At 41.5% G+C, this 17,011-nt stretch overlaps 1 protein-coding gene across 1 annotated transcript; it reads left to right on the forward strand.

The window, feature by feature from the left end:
• The first annotated feature begins 8,195 nt into the window (after positions 1–8,195).
• COMTD1 (catechol-O-methyltransferase domain containing 1) lies at positions 8,196–15,378 on the forward strand. The gene is made up of 7 exons (XM_068398945.1): positions 8,196–8,331; positions 9,584–9,714; positions 11,230–11,335; positions 12,195–12,313; positions 12,581–12,635; positions 14,089–14,222; positions 14,992–15,378. Exons 1-7 carry the CDS (start codon positions 8,250–8,252, stop codon positions 15,142–15,144), a joined length of 780 nt encoding a protein of 259 aa, XP_068255046.1. The 5' UTR covers positions 8,196–8,249; the 3' UTR covers positions 15,145–15,378.
• Positions 15,379–17,011: the final 1,633 nt, after the last annotated feature.

The raw sequence follows: 17,011 nt of genomic DNA on the forward strand, positions 1-17,011 counted from the left end.
GGTACCCAAACCGATACAAAGAATAAGGGACTACCTGCAAAAGAAGAGAAGCACAACATAGAATGTAAGGTGCAAAGGACTACAGGGAACATGAGGTGCAAAGGAAAGACTATGAAGTAAATTTCTTCCAGACATTTCTTCAAAGAGCATGGCAAATTCAGGAACAGATTCCATAGTGATTGTGCAATAACCTGAAAGAGCCAACTGTTGTCCAGGGATATTTATGATGCTTTATACAGGGAGGCTATTATCCCTTGGAATGGACTACAGAAGAATCATTTTGCTACTCCACAGGTCCAAGGCTCTAAAAATCTGTGTTACACTTAGGAGAGTAAAAGTGAAGCATGCAGAAGTGATCAAAGGAGAACAGGCTGGTTTTATAGCCTGCAGGGGAAACAACTGATCATATATTCTTCCTATGACAAACAACTGAGAAAGTAATTGAAAGCCTAGCAGAAACCAATGTTGTTACCTCAGCATTATTGATTTTAGGCAGACATCTTAATCTAACACATGACAAAACTTTGGTCATTGCAGTAAGGTATAGCTTTCAAGGAAAAATGATATTTATAAAGGTAGTTTATGGTTCAGTTAGAGATTCTGACAAAGTCAAGCCCAGGCTATAAAGGAATGGAAAGGAAGAGACTTCTTAAAAACAAAATGGATAGAAAGTTCAATTAAAAAGTGAAAATATAATTCAAGTATGCTAAAGCAGAAGGATCTTCAAAACACTAAAAGGAAACAAAAACATAACTTTAAAATACTGTACTAAAAAAGCCTTATTCTTATCAAAGGGATGACTGGCACTGAAAAATTCAGAGTTCCCCTGTTAAGCATTCTTTAAAAATATTCTTACCAAATTTAACAGAAATGTGACAATTGTTTATATTAAAAGGAGCCACGGTTATTTAAAATATATATATATTTAACAAAATTAAGCCAGAACAGGATAAGAAGATGAAAATCTATATAGTCCTTTGTTAACATTCAACAAATGTTAATATTCAAACTCAAAGAAATACAACAGTCAAAAAATCAAAGCCATTAATACTAAAGAGCAAAATTATATAAAATTGTAGCAATCATCTTAAGAATATATGTAAGGAGAAAAAAGTGAGTTCAGTTCACAGCAATTACTACGAGTACATTTTCAATTTTGTAAAAAAAAGCGGGTAAACAGAGGGAGCATTGCACACAATTAAAAAATTCTTTCCTACCTTCCCTCTGCTTCCTCCTACAAGCAATCTGCCCTTTGCAACGTCAGACAATGCTCTCTGCACCTCTCACTCACCTCTGCTTCCTAGGGGTATCTGAGCTGTTCCCTCCTGTGCCTTTTCAGCCTGAAGGGAGTAAGTGCACCACACCCATGGAGTTTCAGGTGATGACACTAATTGAGCTCTCTCTCCAGCAGATGTATTTTACCCGCTAAATCCACTACCACCTTCACACCTGCATCATATTAGCAAATCACAGTTGACTAATACAAATAGTCCCTTCCCAGCTGACAAACAGTCTACCAGGAATCCTTGATTTTAAGTCCCAAAGTGAATAGCCTGGCATGGTTTTCACATGCTTGTGACAAATTCTTACTCACAAAATGGCAATCTGACCTAGAGCTCTCTAGGAACCAGATCTAGTGAGATGATCATTCACCGTTCTTTAATATGGTTAGGGCAGACTATCTAAGAACACCCCAATCCTGCACCTCTCCTGCTGTCATGCTGCTGCTGTGGTTTTTGTGCACTCTAGTACAAATGCCCTTAAGGGAAGGGAAAAAACACTGGGCTTCCAAAACTAGCCTACATTTTTGGCATCTATTCACACAGCTGATATGAAACAAATCCAGGCTGCTGGCCTTTGACACAGATTTCTTCAGATGTCAAAAAAAAAAGAGGCATAAGATAACGGCATGGGAGAGCTTGGTTAATGAGGTGTCACAGCTATGGCTGATTTGTTCACTGCTTCTTTCATTTTTTTACGTGTATCAGAGTGATAAGGAGCAAAATTTCTCACATTTTGTTTATCGACTATATAGTTTAAGGCTTAAGTGGAGGAGCATCTTGAGACTTACAGCAGGCTTTGTAAGTAAAGCAGAATGCGCCTCAAGTTGTGCCTCTTTCCATCACATGGGGACCATTTGCAGGAGCAATTTAATACCAAGCTTTATTCCTCAGTAGCAAGCACCCATTGCATGACTGTCCATGCAGTTTTTCCATCCATGAGGCTGGGGCATGACCTGGAAGGAGACCATTCAGAACAGTCTGTCACCCGTTTTGAGAAATTCAATGTGCCTCTAAACCACATCCGTCAATGACAAACTCTCTTTGTCAAGAGAACTGCTTCTATCATTGGATCTCTCAAGCTGAGCCACTGAACAAGCTATTTCACTGGGTCTCCCCCAGTCAAGCTCAATTTGAATTTTACAGTCCTTGATACTTGTGGGATATTTCCACAGAAGCCATTAACTTACTTCACACTGGGAATTATGCTGCTTGGCAGGGGCTCGCTCTCCTCACGATACCTGCATGTCCAAAGTTGAACCTAGTCTTGTAATGAGATGGCAAAAAGTAGTCATATATATTCAAAATGTTGGCCTGTAAGCCAGTAAGGCCTGAAAATATTTACCAATATGTCAAAATGCTTCTAGCTAAAAACAGTTTCTAAACCATTCGCTGTTTGCAAGTTTAATGGCTTAAGGCTTATGGGCTCATGAATCACCAGCTTTCTTAGCAGCAGCATTTGAAATGTTGATACCTTAGCCTTGAAATAGATGTGAAGGTACCACAGCCTTTACAAGTTGTTATCGAAAGACATACTTTAAAAGCTCCCACAGAAGACTGAATGCGATAGAAGTAGCCGAGCAGGATGAAAGTAACTGAACGAACTTAGTTAAAGTCATTGTTCATGTCTGCGTTCCATTTTAGTGATTACCCTCCAGTTGGACAATGAATCATATTAAAGGTAGCTTTGATACTTACAGTTTGTCTGAGAAAAAATCCAGGTGACTTTAGAAGCAATGATGAGTATTTGGGAAACTATTAGTCTTATTTCAAATTACTGAATTCAACTATCAGAAGAAAATTTGGGAGAGCAATTCCATTTATCATAGATAAAAAAAGATGGTACTATTCTTACAATCCCAAGATTTTCAGTTGAGAAGATGTATGAACATTCATGGCAAAAAAAATTGCTACAACAGATACATGTGGAATGAGTATCTCTAAGGTCAAGGAGGTTATGCCGGTAAATGGCAAACACTGCATTACGGAACTGTAAAATGAAATGTTAAGTGTACACTATACTACAGAGATAACAGGGGTGGAATAGACAAATACAATAGCAAAACCAACTGGAAGAAAAAAGAAATCTCAATTGTTAATAAAAAAAAAGAATAATTCCATATACAGTGCTTTAAAATATGCCATCATCAATTGATTTATCTAGGTCTTGCAAGGGGATATACACTGTGAAGTGTAAAATTATAAAATATATATGTTTTGTCTACAATGCCTAAGATAGACAGATGAATGAACACACAAATATGGTAAATACATTCTGTTTCAGCTTTAACCAAAGAGATTATGAAAACCCATTAAAATAAAATAAATAAATAAATCCAACAGAATGCTTATGGGTTTGTTTATCTGTGAACAGCTTAAAAGGCATGGGAATTCATGGCTTCCTGTTGTTTCTGAGTAACTGGCCCCATCTATACACACATTCATCCACCATGTCAATATGGACAACTTGCAGATCTGCCTCTTCACTTCTATCTTCTTGTAGCCAGATTAAAATCCCAATCTGTTTCAAACACCTCTCTGAGGATGGCTAAAATCAGATCAGCCTCTGCTCTGCAACCTTTCTCCTCATCAATATAGGTAAAAATGACCATTTTGCCTATCACTCAAATCATAACTCTTCATTTTCAATTCTTAATTTCTCTCCAGGCCCTCACATTCAACCATACAAAAACAATCAGAAAAATTTTGACATATTTCCAAGATTATTTGTGTACGTTCATCTTCACAATTAAAAACTTTTGTCCAAGCTGTCATCACCTTGATTACTGCAACTTCTTTCCCCAGCTCTAATCTCATTCAAATCCCATCCATCCAGAATGCCACCTCAATCAGCACTTTCAGGAACTAGTCTGACAATGTGAATGCATGTATGCATTCTTCTTTGGTTCCTCCTTGTATTTGGGCTTTTAGTCATTCTGCACTCATATTTGAGGTAAACTCCTTGTAAACAGCCCCAAACTTCATTTTCCTTGCTCCTGAATTCTCCTTAAAACTTATCTGTTCTGTTTTTTTTTCTGAGAAACTTGACAATTAGGCTACTATCAAGCACACCAATCGATACAATCCAACTCCTTCTTACACATCCTGCCCATGACCATTTTTTTACATTCATATTGTAAGCTTCTGGGGGCAAAGACCACTGTCTCCTTGCCTTTCAGCTGTACACATAAGCTGCAACCACATTTCTACTTTACTCACTGAACTAAATACCTGTTTTATTTACACTTGCTTCTCAATATTTTATGCAAATGCTGCCATGTTTTAGAGAACCATGTGACTGCTATCCTTATTGTAAACAGAGAACAATGTGCGGGTAATCAAGATTTGAAGTAAGCACCATTTAAATTATGCTTGAAGCCCCACCAGCAACACTGCAGCCTGAATGAAGCAGACACAACATGCAACTCCACTGAATTCTTTCCAATGTCACAGGCCAATATAACTTCAATGAATGTATAGGGGTTATTTCCAGTAAGTTGTGCTGTTCAAACATGCCTATACACACTTCCTTCAGGGTGCCGGTGGTGTATAATGATTTTCCACCACAGAGTGAAAATGATTTTCAGAACAGTCATCTACACCCACCCTGGTCTAGTAAAACCATTCTAGCTGCTACTAGGGTTTAGTACGCATGTTGCCAATAGGTCTAGTAAAACTATGTCAGCAGGAACTACAGTTTAGTGCGTATGTTGCGAGCAGGCTTTCAATCACAGTGTAGACAACACCTGGCTGTCTACACTGGACAGTGGCTGAGCCACTCAAAGATTTTATTTCTTTATAGTGCAGCAGTAAGACAATCAAGGTGGTTATATATTGCCCTTTACCACCACCTTGGAGCAGACCACAGAACACCACCAATGTCCTGGAAGGCACTGCTTGCCAGAAGACATGGCTAAGCTCAGTTAGCTGACACGTGGAAGAGTGAAGAGGGGAAGAAAAACAAAAACAACAAAGGAAAAGTTTAAAATACTAGAATACTGGAAGCGAACAACATATTAAACTCGCAGCAAGTCATTTAGCATTTTACACTGGTGCCTGAGTTACTAAGCACTACTGGTCCATCTACAAACAGCTGCAAGTGAAAGGTGGAAACCCAGAAGTGAGGTGACAGCTTTATCAGTAGGCTAATACTTTGCCAGTTCCATTTCTACGATGTCTACACAGCTAGATGACACCAAGGTGGGTGGTGTGCAACGTGCCCACATACAAAAACACTCCTGGAAAGAAGGGTTCAGTAGAAGAAGAGACAATTGCAGATATCAATTACCCAGTGACTGTGAAGCCGTGGATACGTTATCAATATGAATAAAGTGAGAATTCGCACACCCTGAGGTCAGCCACAGACTAGCCAGTCTGAATCCTGTCTGTCCTACTCCGTACATTTCACAAAAGGGATCAAGTTCTGGATCCAGTCTGAAGATGCTGCCAAAACCCTCCTACCCTTTCAGGAATGCAGTTCCAGGGAGAAGGCACTTTGAGGCACAACAAATATGCCTACTGACTACAACACTGGGAGCAATCCTGATCTCCTGTGAAATCTGTGCACCTGCGTTGACCTTACAGATATAGGGAGCAGTAGGCTTTGCATCCAAGCCCACTTCACACAGTTTTAATCTCTAGGTAGCCTTCACCTTACTCAGCACAAGTAGGCAGAAATCTACCAAAATGTTTAAATGCTGAAGTAACCACAGCACACTACAAGCACGTGTCTAATTAATCTGATTAATAAAGTTTCCTGTTCAGTAATAAATCACGGAGCTATGTAAAATGAAAACTGTAATGGCTCAAAGAAAAGCAGCTGGCTCCTTTCTATTTAGTTAGAAGACTTTAACTCTTTTGCCACTCCAAGAAAGTCTTTTATCTTGACTTAGACATCTGTAAATTAGCTTACTTATCTAAAGGAAACAATATATTGTCCAATACACTGACATAGTAAAACACCTTCTGACACTGCCACCACAGGTAAGCTGTTACTGCATAAGAACTTAGGGCAAAAAAAAAGTTTCAGACACATGTTTAAGTATGTTAGCAATTCCGTTCACCAGTTCTCTTGGACATTTCAGAAACTTGAAGTTTCCTGAGAGCTTCAAGTGAGGCAGCTCGTCGAGTTGAGAGTCAAGAGGCCAACACAACACTAGAAGCTTACAAATGTAGCGTTTCATGAAAAAGAGCGTATCCCATAGTGACACTTCCCCTCCTGCTGCAGTTGTAGAGAATAATCACTAGATGGAGCTGCACAGTCACAAATCTGATTTATGGCCGCTAGAAGAGTTTGTTGTCTTCTATGGTTCTGTTTGGCCTAAAACTGACACATTGTAGTGCTTTCTGATAACTCATCTTCTGAAAGATGGGATGAAATGCTTCCATTTACAAAAGCAAAATGTACACAGAGAAAGTGATGAGATACTGACCAGGAAAAAAAAAAAAAAGAAACCAACAACATTCACAGCTTTCAAAATCAAATAAATTTAAAAAGTGAACGGAAAGATATTTTACCTGCCAAGACAGATCAGATGTCTTGCTTTGTTCTTCAAGTCAGAAAGCACAGCAGACTCCTTAGTGCTTGACCTGATTAGTTGCTGCAAAAGAAATACAAGAGCTCTGAGCTCAAGTCTTTGTGAATATGGTCTAGCGCACGCTAAAAATATAGAGATAGGCAAACCGGTTTCCCATAAATGCCCTGGTGATATACTTAATCCTGCACTTAAGATGTACTTACAAAAGAATTGCTAACTACATTGACGCTAGACAGTTTTGCTAGCATAGGAACATAGTTGAATAGTTATCATGCTAACCTACCGGCACACAATTCATCTGGCTTTCTATAGATTAACTATGTGCCAAAAGGGAAGTTTTACCTGCTTTCATCCTACATCTGTTGAGGTCAAGTTGCAACCCACTCTGTGCCTGCATATTCCTGGCCTGTGTGCAATTTTGCTAATTTCGTCTCCTGTAGAGTGACAAAATGATTAGATCTTCACATCTTGCTTGGGTTTTGCAAAATCCAGATATTTCCAACACTTCACAAAATGAAAACCAAATCCCTGGTCCATCTCCAAAAGGCACTGCAGGGTCCTTTCGGTACGTATCTGTGTAACGAAACAAAAGCACAGAAGTTTTCTTAGCCTGATTTCTAAGAAAAGAAGATGGCACAGTCACTGTTGGTTTATATATCAATTCCCTCAGTGACAGATCAGGCCAGGGAGGAGATCCCTTAACAACCAGGCTGTCAAACAGTGGCAAGGGCACTGCTGCACCTCTCCTGGAAGGTGCTGCAGAAAGGGGCTGAAACTGGAAGGTGCTGCATAAGGTGGCTGAAGCAGTGGCAGAGGAAACCAGGCTCCATTCCCCTTCTCATGGAGGATCTTCCTTGATCCCTTTCACCTGCAAACTTGAAGTTCTTTTGGTCACAGGACTGAAGTCCCACAATCTTACATGCTTTTTGATAAAGAATCTGCACACACCTCAGCTGCGAAAAACAGCCGTTGTAGGGAAAGGAGTGAGCACGTTTCCCGGGCTAGTTGGAGGACCAAGGCCCTCACGAGGACTTTTCTGTGAAAAGCTCCTCCATCAAAGCCCGTTGCCAGCTCACACAACATCCAGATGTGTTCTAAAACGAAGACTGCAGTGCAGGCACACCAGAACCAGCCTCTGAGGAGGTGGCGGCACAAACTTCAGGTGCTGCTTTTGTCACTGTACACACCGCTACGGAGTATGGCACTCGAGGGGAAGGCGCGCACCTCCCGCGGGGCGCCCGTCCTCCCGCCAGCCCAGCATCGGGCACCCCGGGGCGCGGGTGGTGTAAGGGCCACCAAAATCAACCACAGCGCCAGCCCCGAGAGGCCGCCCGGGTCCGCCCCGAGGAGCAGCGCCCCGCCCCGCGCCCGCGTGTGACCGGACCGGGCAGCGCCGCTCCCGCTGCTGCGCTGCTCCCCTCCCGGCCCCGACATGCCCCTTTTCAGCGTGCCCAAAGAGGTGGCCGTCGGGACGGCGATGCTGGGGGTCGCCTTTGCCACGGGGATGCTCGCAGGTAAGCGGCACACGCCCCCTCACATGCTCACGGTGGGGGGGGCTGCGCCCTCCCCTTGTCCCCACCGGAGAGGCGGCCGCGGCTCCCGGGCAGGTCCCCCCGAGGGCAGGCGGGACCCCCCGTTGCGGGCGGCCGTCATGGGGGCATCCCCCTCGGCGCTCCCTTGCGGACCGGGATTTCGCTGAGCTGCGGCGGTAAATAGACTGATGCTATTAGAGCCCAAGCTGCTGCCTGTAATCCCGCTGCTGCAGCGCGGGGCCGGGGCCAAGGTCCCAGAAAAGGCGAGGGCCCGCTCCCAGCCCGGCCCCTGCCCGAAAAGGCCGCGGCCGTGTCCTGGTCACGGCTCCCTCCTCTGGCGACGGTTTCGCTTTCGTTGCGCGGGGTCAGAGGAAGAGCGAGCCCAGAATCGGGCAGGGGAAGGCGGCTGGTGTTGGGTCTGTAACGCAGCCGCTCGCTTACTTACCCTTCGACTTCAGGCAAGTTGCTGAAATAATCTACACCTCAGTGTGATCGTCTGTAAAATAGAGCCATTAACAGAAAATAAATAAAAACCTCGAAATAAAAGTGTTACTTTAATAGGAAACAACTATCAGGAGATGTGGAACTGAATTTTTTGTTGTTGTTATTTCTTTAAAATATTTGCCCCATTTGGTGAAAGAAGCACTTTTACCAAAGCAAAACTGAGATCAGTTCTGTACCTAAGTACACAAGCAATACTCCTTAAACTTCAGCTCTTGGCACCTACTTTTTTTGCACACTGGTTTCATGCTAAACAAGCTGTTGAGCAATGCTAGATTTCCCCTGGCCAGAGGGCAGGACACTGTTATTAGGAGAACACAGGGCTTGAGAAAATGCATCAGCTGACAGCCCTGAAAAACAGCAGCCTCTATCCATCTACAAAAGAAGGTCCCCAGGCTTCTCTCCTTACGCTTGCCCTTTGTGTTTTGATGTGGTTACTTGTCCTGTAAGAATATGACAGCTTGTAACCTTTACATAGGCCACTGAACAACACGGTACCCAAGCCTTTCCCTTCAGCCTTTGCAGACCTAAGGCTGGACATCTCAGAGGTCAAAAAGAAGGGAAAAAAATTAGAGTTCACTGAGCTGTCCAGCTACATTGCATTTGCCTTTTTCACTGTGTTTTTCAGAGCAAAGAACTCTTTAACCTTTAGTAATACTTAAGTGCTTGCTTTATCTAAGCAGGCAATAACTGACAAAGATAAAAGTTCTTATTATTCCTTATTTTCTTGTAGGTAAAAAATACCCTTTAGTTTTTGGGACACCCAGATCATCCAAGAGTATTGTTGGGAAAAGCAGTCCTCTCTGTCAATACATACTGGATCACTCTTTGCGGGAACACCCAATTCTAAAGAAGCTGCGACTGGTCAGTATTTTATCCCTCAACACAGATTTTCTGTTAGTGTTCCACTAGGCCCTTTTGGTATTGCCCACACCTTGTCCTGAACTGCTGGATTCTTTGCAATATTCCTTCCTCCATCTTATTTGTGCACTCCTGCATTTACCGGTGGTAGTACACAAAATTACTAGATCATTCAGGAAAGACTGCAGGCAGCCTCAGTTGTACAGCTGTTTGTTCCTTATGGAGGTACCTAATAGCCCAGCCCCTTATGGTTTGCCTGCTAGTTTTATAGTCCAGAACCTTGAGGAGGAGACCAAAATCCTACTTACTGCTGAAAGCCATTGTTCGATGTATGCAGAAAGATGGCTTAAATCTTCTCCTTTCACTACTCCTTGTGCTTTCTGGGATTTCCAGTCCTTAGAGACCACTCTGTATACATGATATCTGGTGATGTCTGGTTGATGATACCCGGTCCAGAAGAAATCCTGGTTAAACCCACTTGCCTTGGATACACTTCCTACACAAGACAAGCAATGCAAAGTTGTCCAACCTATTAAATCCTAAAACATACACATGAGAATTTGTTTTAAACTGGTAGTACCCAGACTCTTCAATGTTCTTGGCTACCCAAATGAGTATTTAATAGTACTGGCATATGTTTTAGACATGTCTTCTTATCCATGGCTCCCAAGCCCATGTGTTCAGGCTGCACTTGATTTTAACTTGAGCAGATAACTTCTGTTCATCTTAGTTGGCATATAAGGAAACTCTGGCTCAGAGAAGTGATGTCCTCCAGCAGGCTCCAGTGCCAGAGCTCAGAAGAGACCTCCTGACTCAGGACTGAGTCATTTCAAGTGAGACAAACTACTCCTGTATAAAAGCAATTAAACGTTAAGTACTGGAGCTGGTTGGTTGGAATGAGCCCTAGAGGAAGAAAGGAAGTGGGAGGACTGTCCTTTCCACTGAACTACCAGGGCAAAGCCCTGCTTCTTCTGCTGCTGCCCTCTCCTCAGTGCCAGGGGCCCTCCCACCCTGGCATGGGCACGGCTTCTCCAGCTCTGTGCTGCATAGCCAGAACAACATGGTCTGACCTTCAGCAACAGACTTTGATCTAGCAGTTCATAAAAACATCCTACATGTCTTGCAGTAATAAGGGCATAAGTACAAAGGCTATAATAAAAAAAAAAAGTGCATCTGTTTATGTAAATACACAGAAATAAAGGACTTTCACAGTCAAGGTTCCTCTATGGTTCTTCATCAGTCATAACTATTGCTGAGTTTGCCACAACTGTAGTAACTTAGGGGCATGTTACTGCTTTGAATGATTAGCCACTGCTTGTGACACACACCCTGCCCTCCTTAGTTACTGTTAAATTCAAACGAATTTCTGGCTCATAGATGGAGCACAAAGCCATCTAAAACAAGAAAGGTATGAATATCTGTTTTTCCTGGGGCTTCTCTAGTTTTTTTCCTTAGGATATTGTTTTGGAAGCTTTGGGGTTGGTTTGTTGTGATGTGTGATTTTTGTCCTCTTTCTAGCTCACTGATGATCATCCCTTGGGTAGAATGATGGTGTCCTGTGACCAGGCTCAGCTTATGGCAAATTTGGTCAAACTCATTAACGCCAAGAAAGTTATTGAAATAGGTAAGAGTGTCACTTTGTCCTCTCTGTAGCAGAATAAAGCTCCTGGCTGTGCTTTTCCAAGTACAGCCATATTTACATAAGGTATCTAAACATAGTAAGGCACTGCATCCCTGTCTCGGCAAACAGGTGGGCAAACGACAGTGTGAAAATTAGTGTCTGATTTGCACTTACTTGCACTTACTTGCCACTTTGTCTGTCTGTACACACAGTAATTCTGGCATCAACATGGATGTCTCATCAGCCCTGAGGCAATCTGAAAAAATAAGATCAACAGATCACTTGGGTTTCCAACGTCAGGCAGCAATTGCAGGGCAGGGTATATTCTTTCCTTCCTGTATCAGTTTCTTGCCAGAAGGAAATGTTTTGCTGCACAAGCCCTGCATCCAATCTACTTTCCTTGATGCACCTATGTTAGCAGGATGTCCCAAAGCCAGACTGACGCTGAACAGTCTGGTATGGGTTCCCAGCATCTTCATTCTTGGCCTGGCTGTTGTGATGCCCTTGTTATGATGTATTTTGCTGCTGGTCTAGTCCCTTTGGCTCAGGATTTAGCTCCACTTTTAAATAAGGGCGTTCCTCAGAGATGCAGAACTAGACTCTGCCCTGTATGTCCAGGAGACTTGGAAAAAGCCAACATGAAGCTTTTCTAAAAGATTGATTTTAGAAAAAAAATTTAAAATTCCTCCCAACCCACCATTACATTAAAATGAAGGGGAAAAGCTTTTCTGTCCATTACCAAATTGCCATCCTTGACTCTTCTGGGGTGTTTATTCCTGAGGCAGCCCTGTAGTTCACTATTTATCTTTTTTTTTTTTTTTCACAATGTGGTAAGTGTTAATGACTCTTAGGATTTTCCTAGGTGTTTTCACAGGTTATAATACTTTGAATATGGCACTTGTCCTGCCAGATAATGGCAGAGTTATTGCCTGTGATATAAATGAGGACTATGTCAAAATTGGAAAGCCACTGTGGAAAGAGGTAAGTAGCATCTCTTCTGTTACATGTTTGGGACAGCTGCATTTGACTATCAAGGGATTTTGGTATCTTAGACTTGCACAATCATACAGAATTATTCCTGTCATTAAAGGAGGCTGAGACAGTTCAATTTGGAAAGACAAATAAGTGCTGTCTGGAACCTAGAAATAGTAGGAAAAATATCTGAATACCAGTCACTCCATGAGTGCAACCTACTAATGGTTCATTTCTTGACCACTTTCATCAATTCTTTGTTCTTTTTCATTCTAGGCAGGAGTAGAGCATAAAATTGACCTGCAGATTAAGCCAGCAATTCAAACACTTGGTAAGTAACCTAAAATACTTTTTTTTTTTCCCTTCCCTAGAAATAGAAGGAGGATATAATGCTGATGAAATCTAAGACCAAATGTGCTTGTGGATGTGATCCCTTTGCTAACCATGATACAGCTTCTCTTATATTTAAAAAAAAAAATCAGAAAACTTCACAACTTCATAAGTTCACAGTTTTCCTACATGCTAGCAAGGAGGAAGAAAATGCTTGTCCTGTGTGGTGGGCTGTACTGGTCACTCTTCTGTCCTGTCCATCGCCTTGTTTAATCTATGAAGTACTGTTGTCAGCTGCTTCTGGGAAAGCTGATTAGAACAGATTAATTAGATAAAGCCTATTTTTTTTTTATCCATTGTCCATTCTAAGCAAGTATTTCTTTGTTATAGACATGAATAGTTTTCTGAAAGGGCTGAAGTGCAGAAAAAATACAGAAGGCTATACAAAACTTGAGTGTAATAGTTAAATTGTGTCCAGAGAAGTTCAAATTTAGAACGTGTCAAAAGCATGCAAGGCCATTAGAAAGGCAGTAACTTTTCTCATTCAAGAAAAGAGAAGATGTGGGGCAGAGGGGATATTAATAGATATTCTGAAAATGCAAGAAATTTGCTATAAATGGAGGAGGAAGAAGGTTTCCAACAAAGGTGTTTGATGGATCCACAGATCCATCCATCCATCCCCTTGTATTACTTCCAAATTCATCTATCCTTTCTAAAGAGGCAAATACTAGCAGTCTGCTAGGATGCACTGTCCTTGAAGCCTGATGGACAACTTTGTCTAGGCAGTGCTTCAGACAAAAAGATGCTCTGTTGACAGAGGATAAGGGCAGGTGAGACGGGTGGCCAAGAACCTTAGGAAGGCAGCAGTCAGCCCCTCCGCAACTGGCCATTTGAAGTTCTCAGTCAAGAAGTCCATTTAAGAGAACTCGGATCTTAATTCCACTTCCCTTGGCCTGGAGAGGGAATACTTACAGCAATCTTTTGCTGTGATAAAGATCTCTGACAGGATTTCTTCATGATCTGTATCATGGCACTTGATCATCGAGAGACGAGCATTTACGACCTGTTCATAAATGTGAGAAAAATCCTAATGCATTTAAGAAAACAGTTCTCAGTCAGCTCAAAAAATAGCTGAAGATGTAGAGTGTGACCAGTTTCAAACTGCTTGACTTGTTTTTATTGCACCTTTCAGTAGTCCCAGCTGTATCCTGCGGGTTTAAAACTACTCCATGAACTTCCAAGTAGGGAGAACTCAGTAACTGAATGTTTTATGGCATACACCAGGTCTAGATTGGCTTCTGTGGGATAAGCTTTCCTAGTAATTAGCTATAGAGGAACAGGCTGCCCGGTCAAGGCACCAAACCGTTATTTAATGAGAACTTTGACACAAATGGATGACTTTCTCCTACACAGCAGTAACCAGGGTGTAACGACTCACTTTGTTGCTCATCTAGATGAACTGTTGGCCAGTGGAGAAGCAGAAACCTTTGACTTTGCTTTCATTGATGCGGATAAAGAAAGCTACAATGAGTACTATGAAAAATGTGTGCGCCTCATAAAGAAAGGGGGAATAATAGCTATTGATAATGTAAGTACCGCAGTTGTAGTGGTAGTAGCACAGGGAGTTACTGCTTTTGCCTCTGGGAAAGGAAAAAAAAAAGTCACAGTGGGATTCTAGTAATGTGATTTCTGACCTGCAATTCAGTTGCCAATTGCAACATGTTTGTTCCATGTTATACAAAGGAGGCTTTTAAAATTCAACATAAATTCCTAAGTAAGCTATATGGAACACTAATATAAGCAAGGAGTAAAACCCTATAGAAGTAAAAAGTAATGTCTTAAATTTATGTTAGTACATAAACAGCCTGTGATAACAGAAAATTATCAATTTTTTTTTAATTCATTACAGAGAATGCTCTGTATTATTCTGATTTGTCTTGTAGTGCATTTTCTACTGTGTACACTACTTACACAAGATCAAAGGTAGCACTTGTAATCAGTAACTACTAATAAGTTATCAATTAATAACTTTTACTAGAAACAAAGAACAATGTTAAACTTCAGGCACCTTCAGGGTTATGGTAGCAGATGAATTTGGGCTTTTAAGAATACCTATGTTTAATGACATGTTTTTTTATTTTGGCTTCTAATTTGCAGTAGAAGTACAATTAGCCAATTCTGTGGACACCCAATCCCACTTGCTCGTGACAGCTCCATGTCAGAGACCACTAGAAATCTGAAATACATTAAATAATATCAATTTCTAGAAAATACACAGGACCTTTTCCAAAGTTTCCTTTGTGGTCCAAGGAACACATTGGAACAAATGAGGTGCATGACATTCCTTTTTTTAATAGGTCCTTTGGAGTGGAAGGGTGCTAAAACCAAGAAGGGATGACTTGGAAACCCAGAGCATCCACCGCCTCAATGAGAAGCTTCTCAGAGATACACAAGTCAATATCAGCATGCTTCCAATGGGGGATGGAGTCACATTAGCATTCAAGTTGTAACTGGAGGAAGCCCAGCAGATGGGAAACAACAAGCAACATCAAGTCATCAGGAAAAATGCAGATGGAGCAGTATCAAAAATTGTTATTTGACCTATATCTCCACTGGATAGCATAGCCTGGGAAAGTAGACTTTAGGAGCAGCAGGATCCTAAGGGCAGCTAAGTTGAGAGGAGAGACCTGTTTTGAGATCTGCTGTGGTTTCTTATTTTAATTGTAATAAAGCAAGTAAACTTACATGAAGTTGTCCTTGTAAAACAGTGGTTGAAAAAAAATCTTCCTCTGTAGCATGACTGAGTTCCAAGTGAGTCAATACAACAGAGTCATTTTCTGTCCTAAAAGAGGCTACTGAGTAGCAGAATAATTAAGTCCTGCCATCGGAAGGAAAAGAAGTGGAGTTTACTAATGTTAAAAGACATAATAGAAAAGTGGCTTTTTAATGAAACGTACATGACATCAAGGAGATTGCTAGCCTTCTCAAGCTAACAATATTGAAAGTCAGTGGTAATCCTTGAAGGGTACTACATAAGAAGCCTCAAATATACACCATGTGGGAAAAAAAAGTTGTCTTTAAAAGTGTGTCAAAGGACAAACAGGATTTCTAGTACAGAGCACTCCCTAAAATCTTTTTGTGCAAGGACTGGGTTTCTTTAACCTAGGTAACAGTGGAGGTAGATTCTTTTTGAAGTCAGAATGAGGAAGAGCAAATGGGCAAGAAGAAAACCAAAACAATTCTTCCTCCTTACTCTCTCCCTCTCACCTGCCTGCCAAAGAAGCAACTTGCTAGGTGCTTGTTTCCTAGAAAGCTGCAAGCACAGAGCATTGGTAGCAAGTCTACAGAAGGAAAATTATGATTGTATGAGGATGCGATACAGCTGTTAATCGGCTATTCAAATAATTACTGCAAGCAAAGATTCCTTTCCCTAGACAGCATGTAACAAAATGATGCTTTTTTCCACACCCTAGTGAAGTATTTTTCCTACAGCGTTCTTAACTCCTAGTTAACTTCATTCGCTGTTGTCATCCATTACTCTTGTTTCACCCTGATGCATTCTATAAAATCTTTTGATTAAGAAACAGTAGTTGAAAAAGCTCGCCTTACCTGGGACCAATGAAAGAGACTTAAGGGGATGGGAGGCATATTCTGTTCGAGCTAGAGAACAAGAATGCAGCTACTGATTTCTTTCCATGGTGAATTACAAATAGTAATAACTAATTTTTAGGGCTTTCTGTTTCAGCCTGAAATCCTTATTACAGAGAAAACCTAATTGAACAAGAAACCAAAACTAGCATTTTACAGACAAAAGCTCCACTGGCTACTGTTTTGGGGGACTGATACACTGAAAGGGTATCATATGTATACTGAGGAAAAAGATCACTTAGATGCATTGGCCTTCTGCGGGGAAGCTGTATCAGAGCTCAGAGGATCCTTCCATTATGCTTAAATAATGCACTTGAATGACTCAAGGCACTGGGTGACAAAGATTCCAAGTCTCAAAATTGTTAGAACTGGCTATTTGGCTCATATTTTTGAAATTTCAGCTGGGTGGCTTGAGTTCTGATAAGGCGGTGACATTCAGGGCGCAGGTCTTACATGTCTCAGACACTCATGGTAGTATACTGCAGTGGGAGAGTGGTGAAGAAAGGAAGCATTGCCTGATGGCTTCAGAGTGGGGCTATGAGTGAGAAGATCTCAATTCTATTTCTGTCACTTCCACTTAAAACCCTGATTCAGCAGAGCATGTCAGGACATGCTTAAGTACTTTGCTGAATTGAGGACTGGCTGCTGTAAAGTAAAATCCATGCCTGGGAGAAGGCCAGGACAAGATGCATATGGCCCTTAAATGAGATTTTAAACAGGGCGTAAAGC

The sequence above is a fragment of the Nyctibius grandis genome, chromosome 4 (genome assembly GCF_013368605.1).
Source record: "Nyctibius grandis isolate bNycGra1 chromosome 4, bNycGra1.pri, whole genome shotgun sequence".
Classification (NCBI taxonomy): Eukaryota; Metazoa; Chordata; class Aves; order Nyctibiiformes; family Nyctibiidae; genus Nyctibius; species Nyctibius grandis.

Excerpts from the sequence above, each read along its gene's own strand:
- COMTD1 (XM_068398945.1), top strand. The coding sequence starts at position 8,250 with ATGCCCCTTTTCAGCGTGCCCAAAGAGGTGGCCGTCGGGACGGCGATG. Across the intron at positions 8,332-9,583 it reads TGCCACGGGGATGCTCGCAG|GTAAAAAATACCCTTTAGTT; the intron begins GTAAGCGGCACA and ends ATTTTCTTGTAG. Across the intron at positions 12,636-14,088 it reads GCCAGCAATTCAAACACTTG|ATGAACTGTTGGCCAGTGGA; the intron begins GTAAGTAACCTA and ends TTGCTCATCTAG.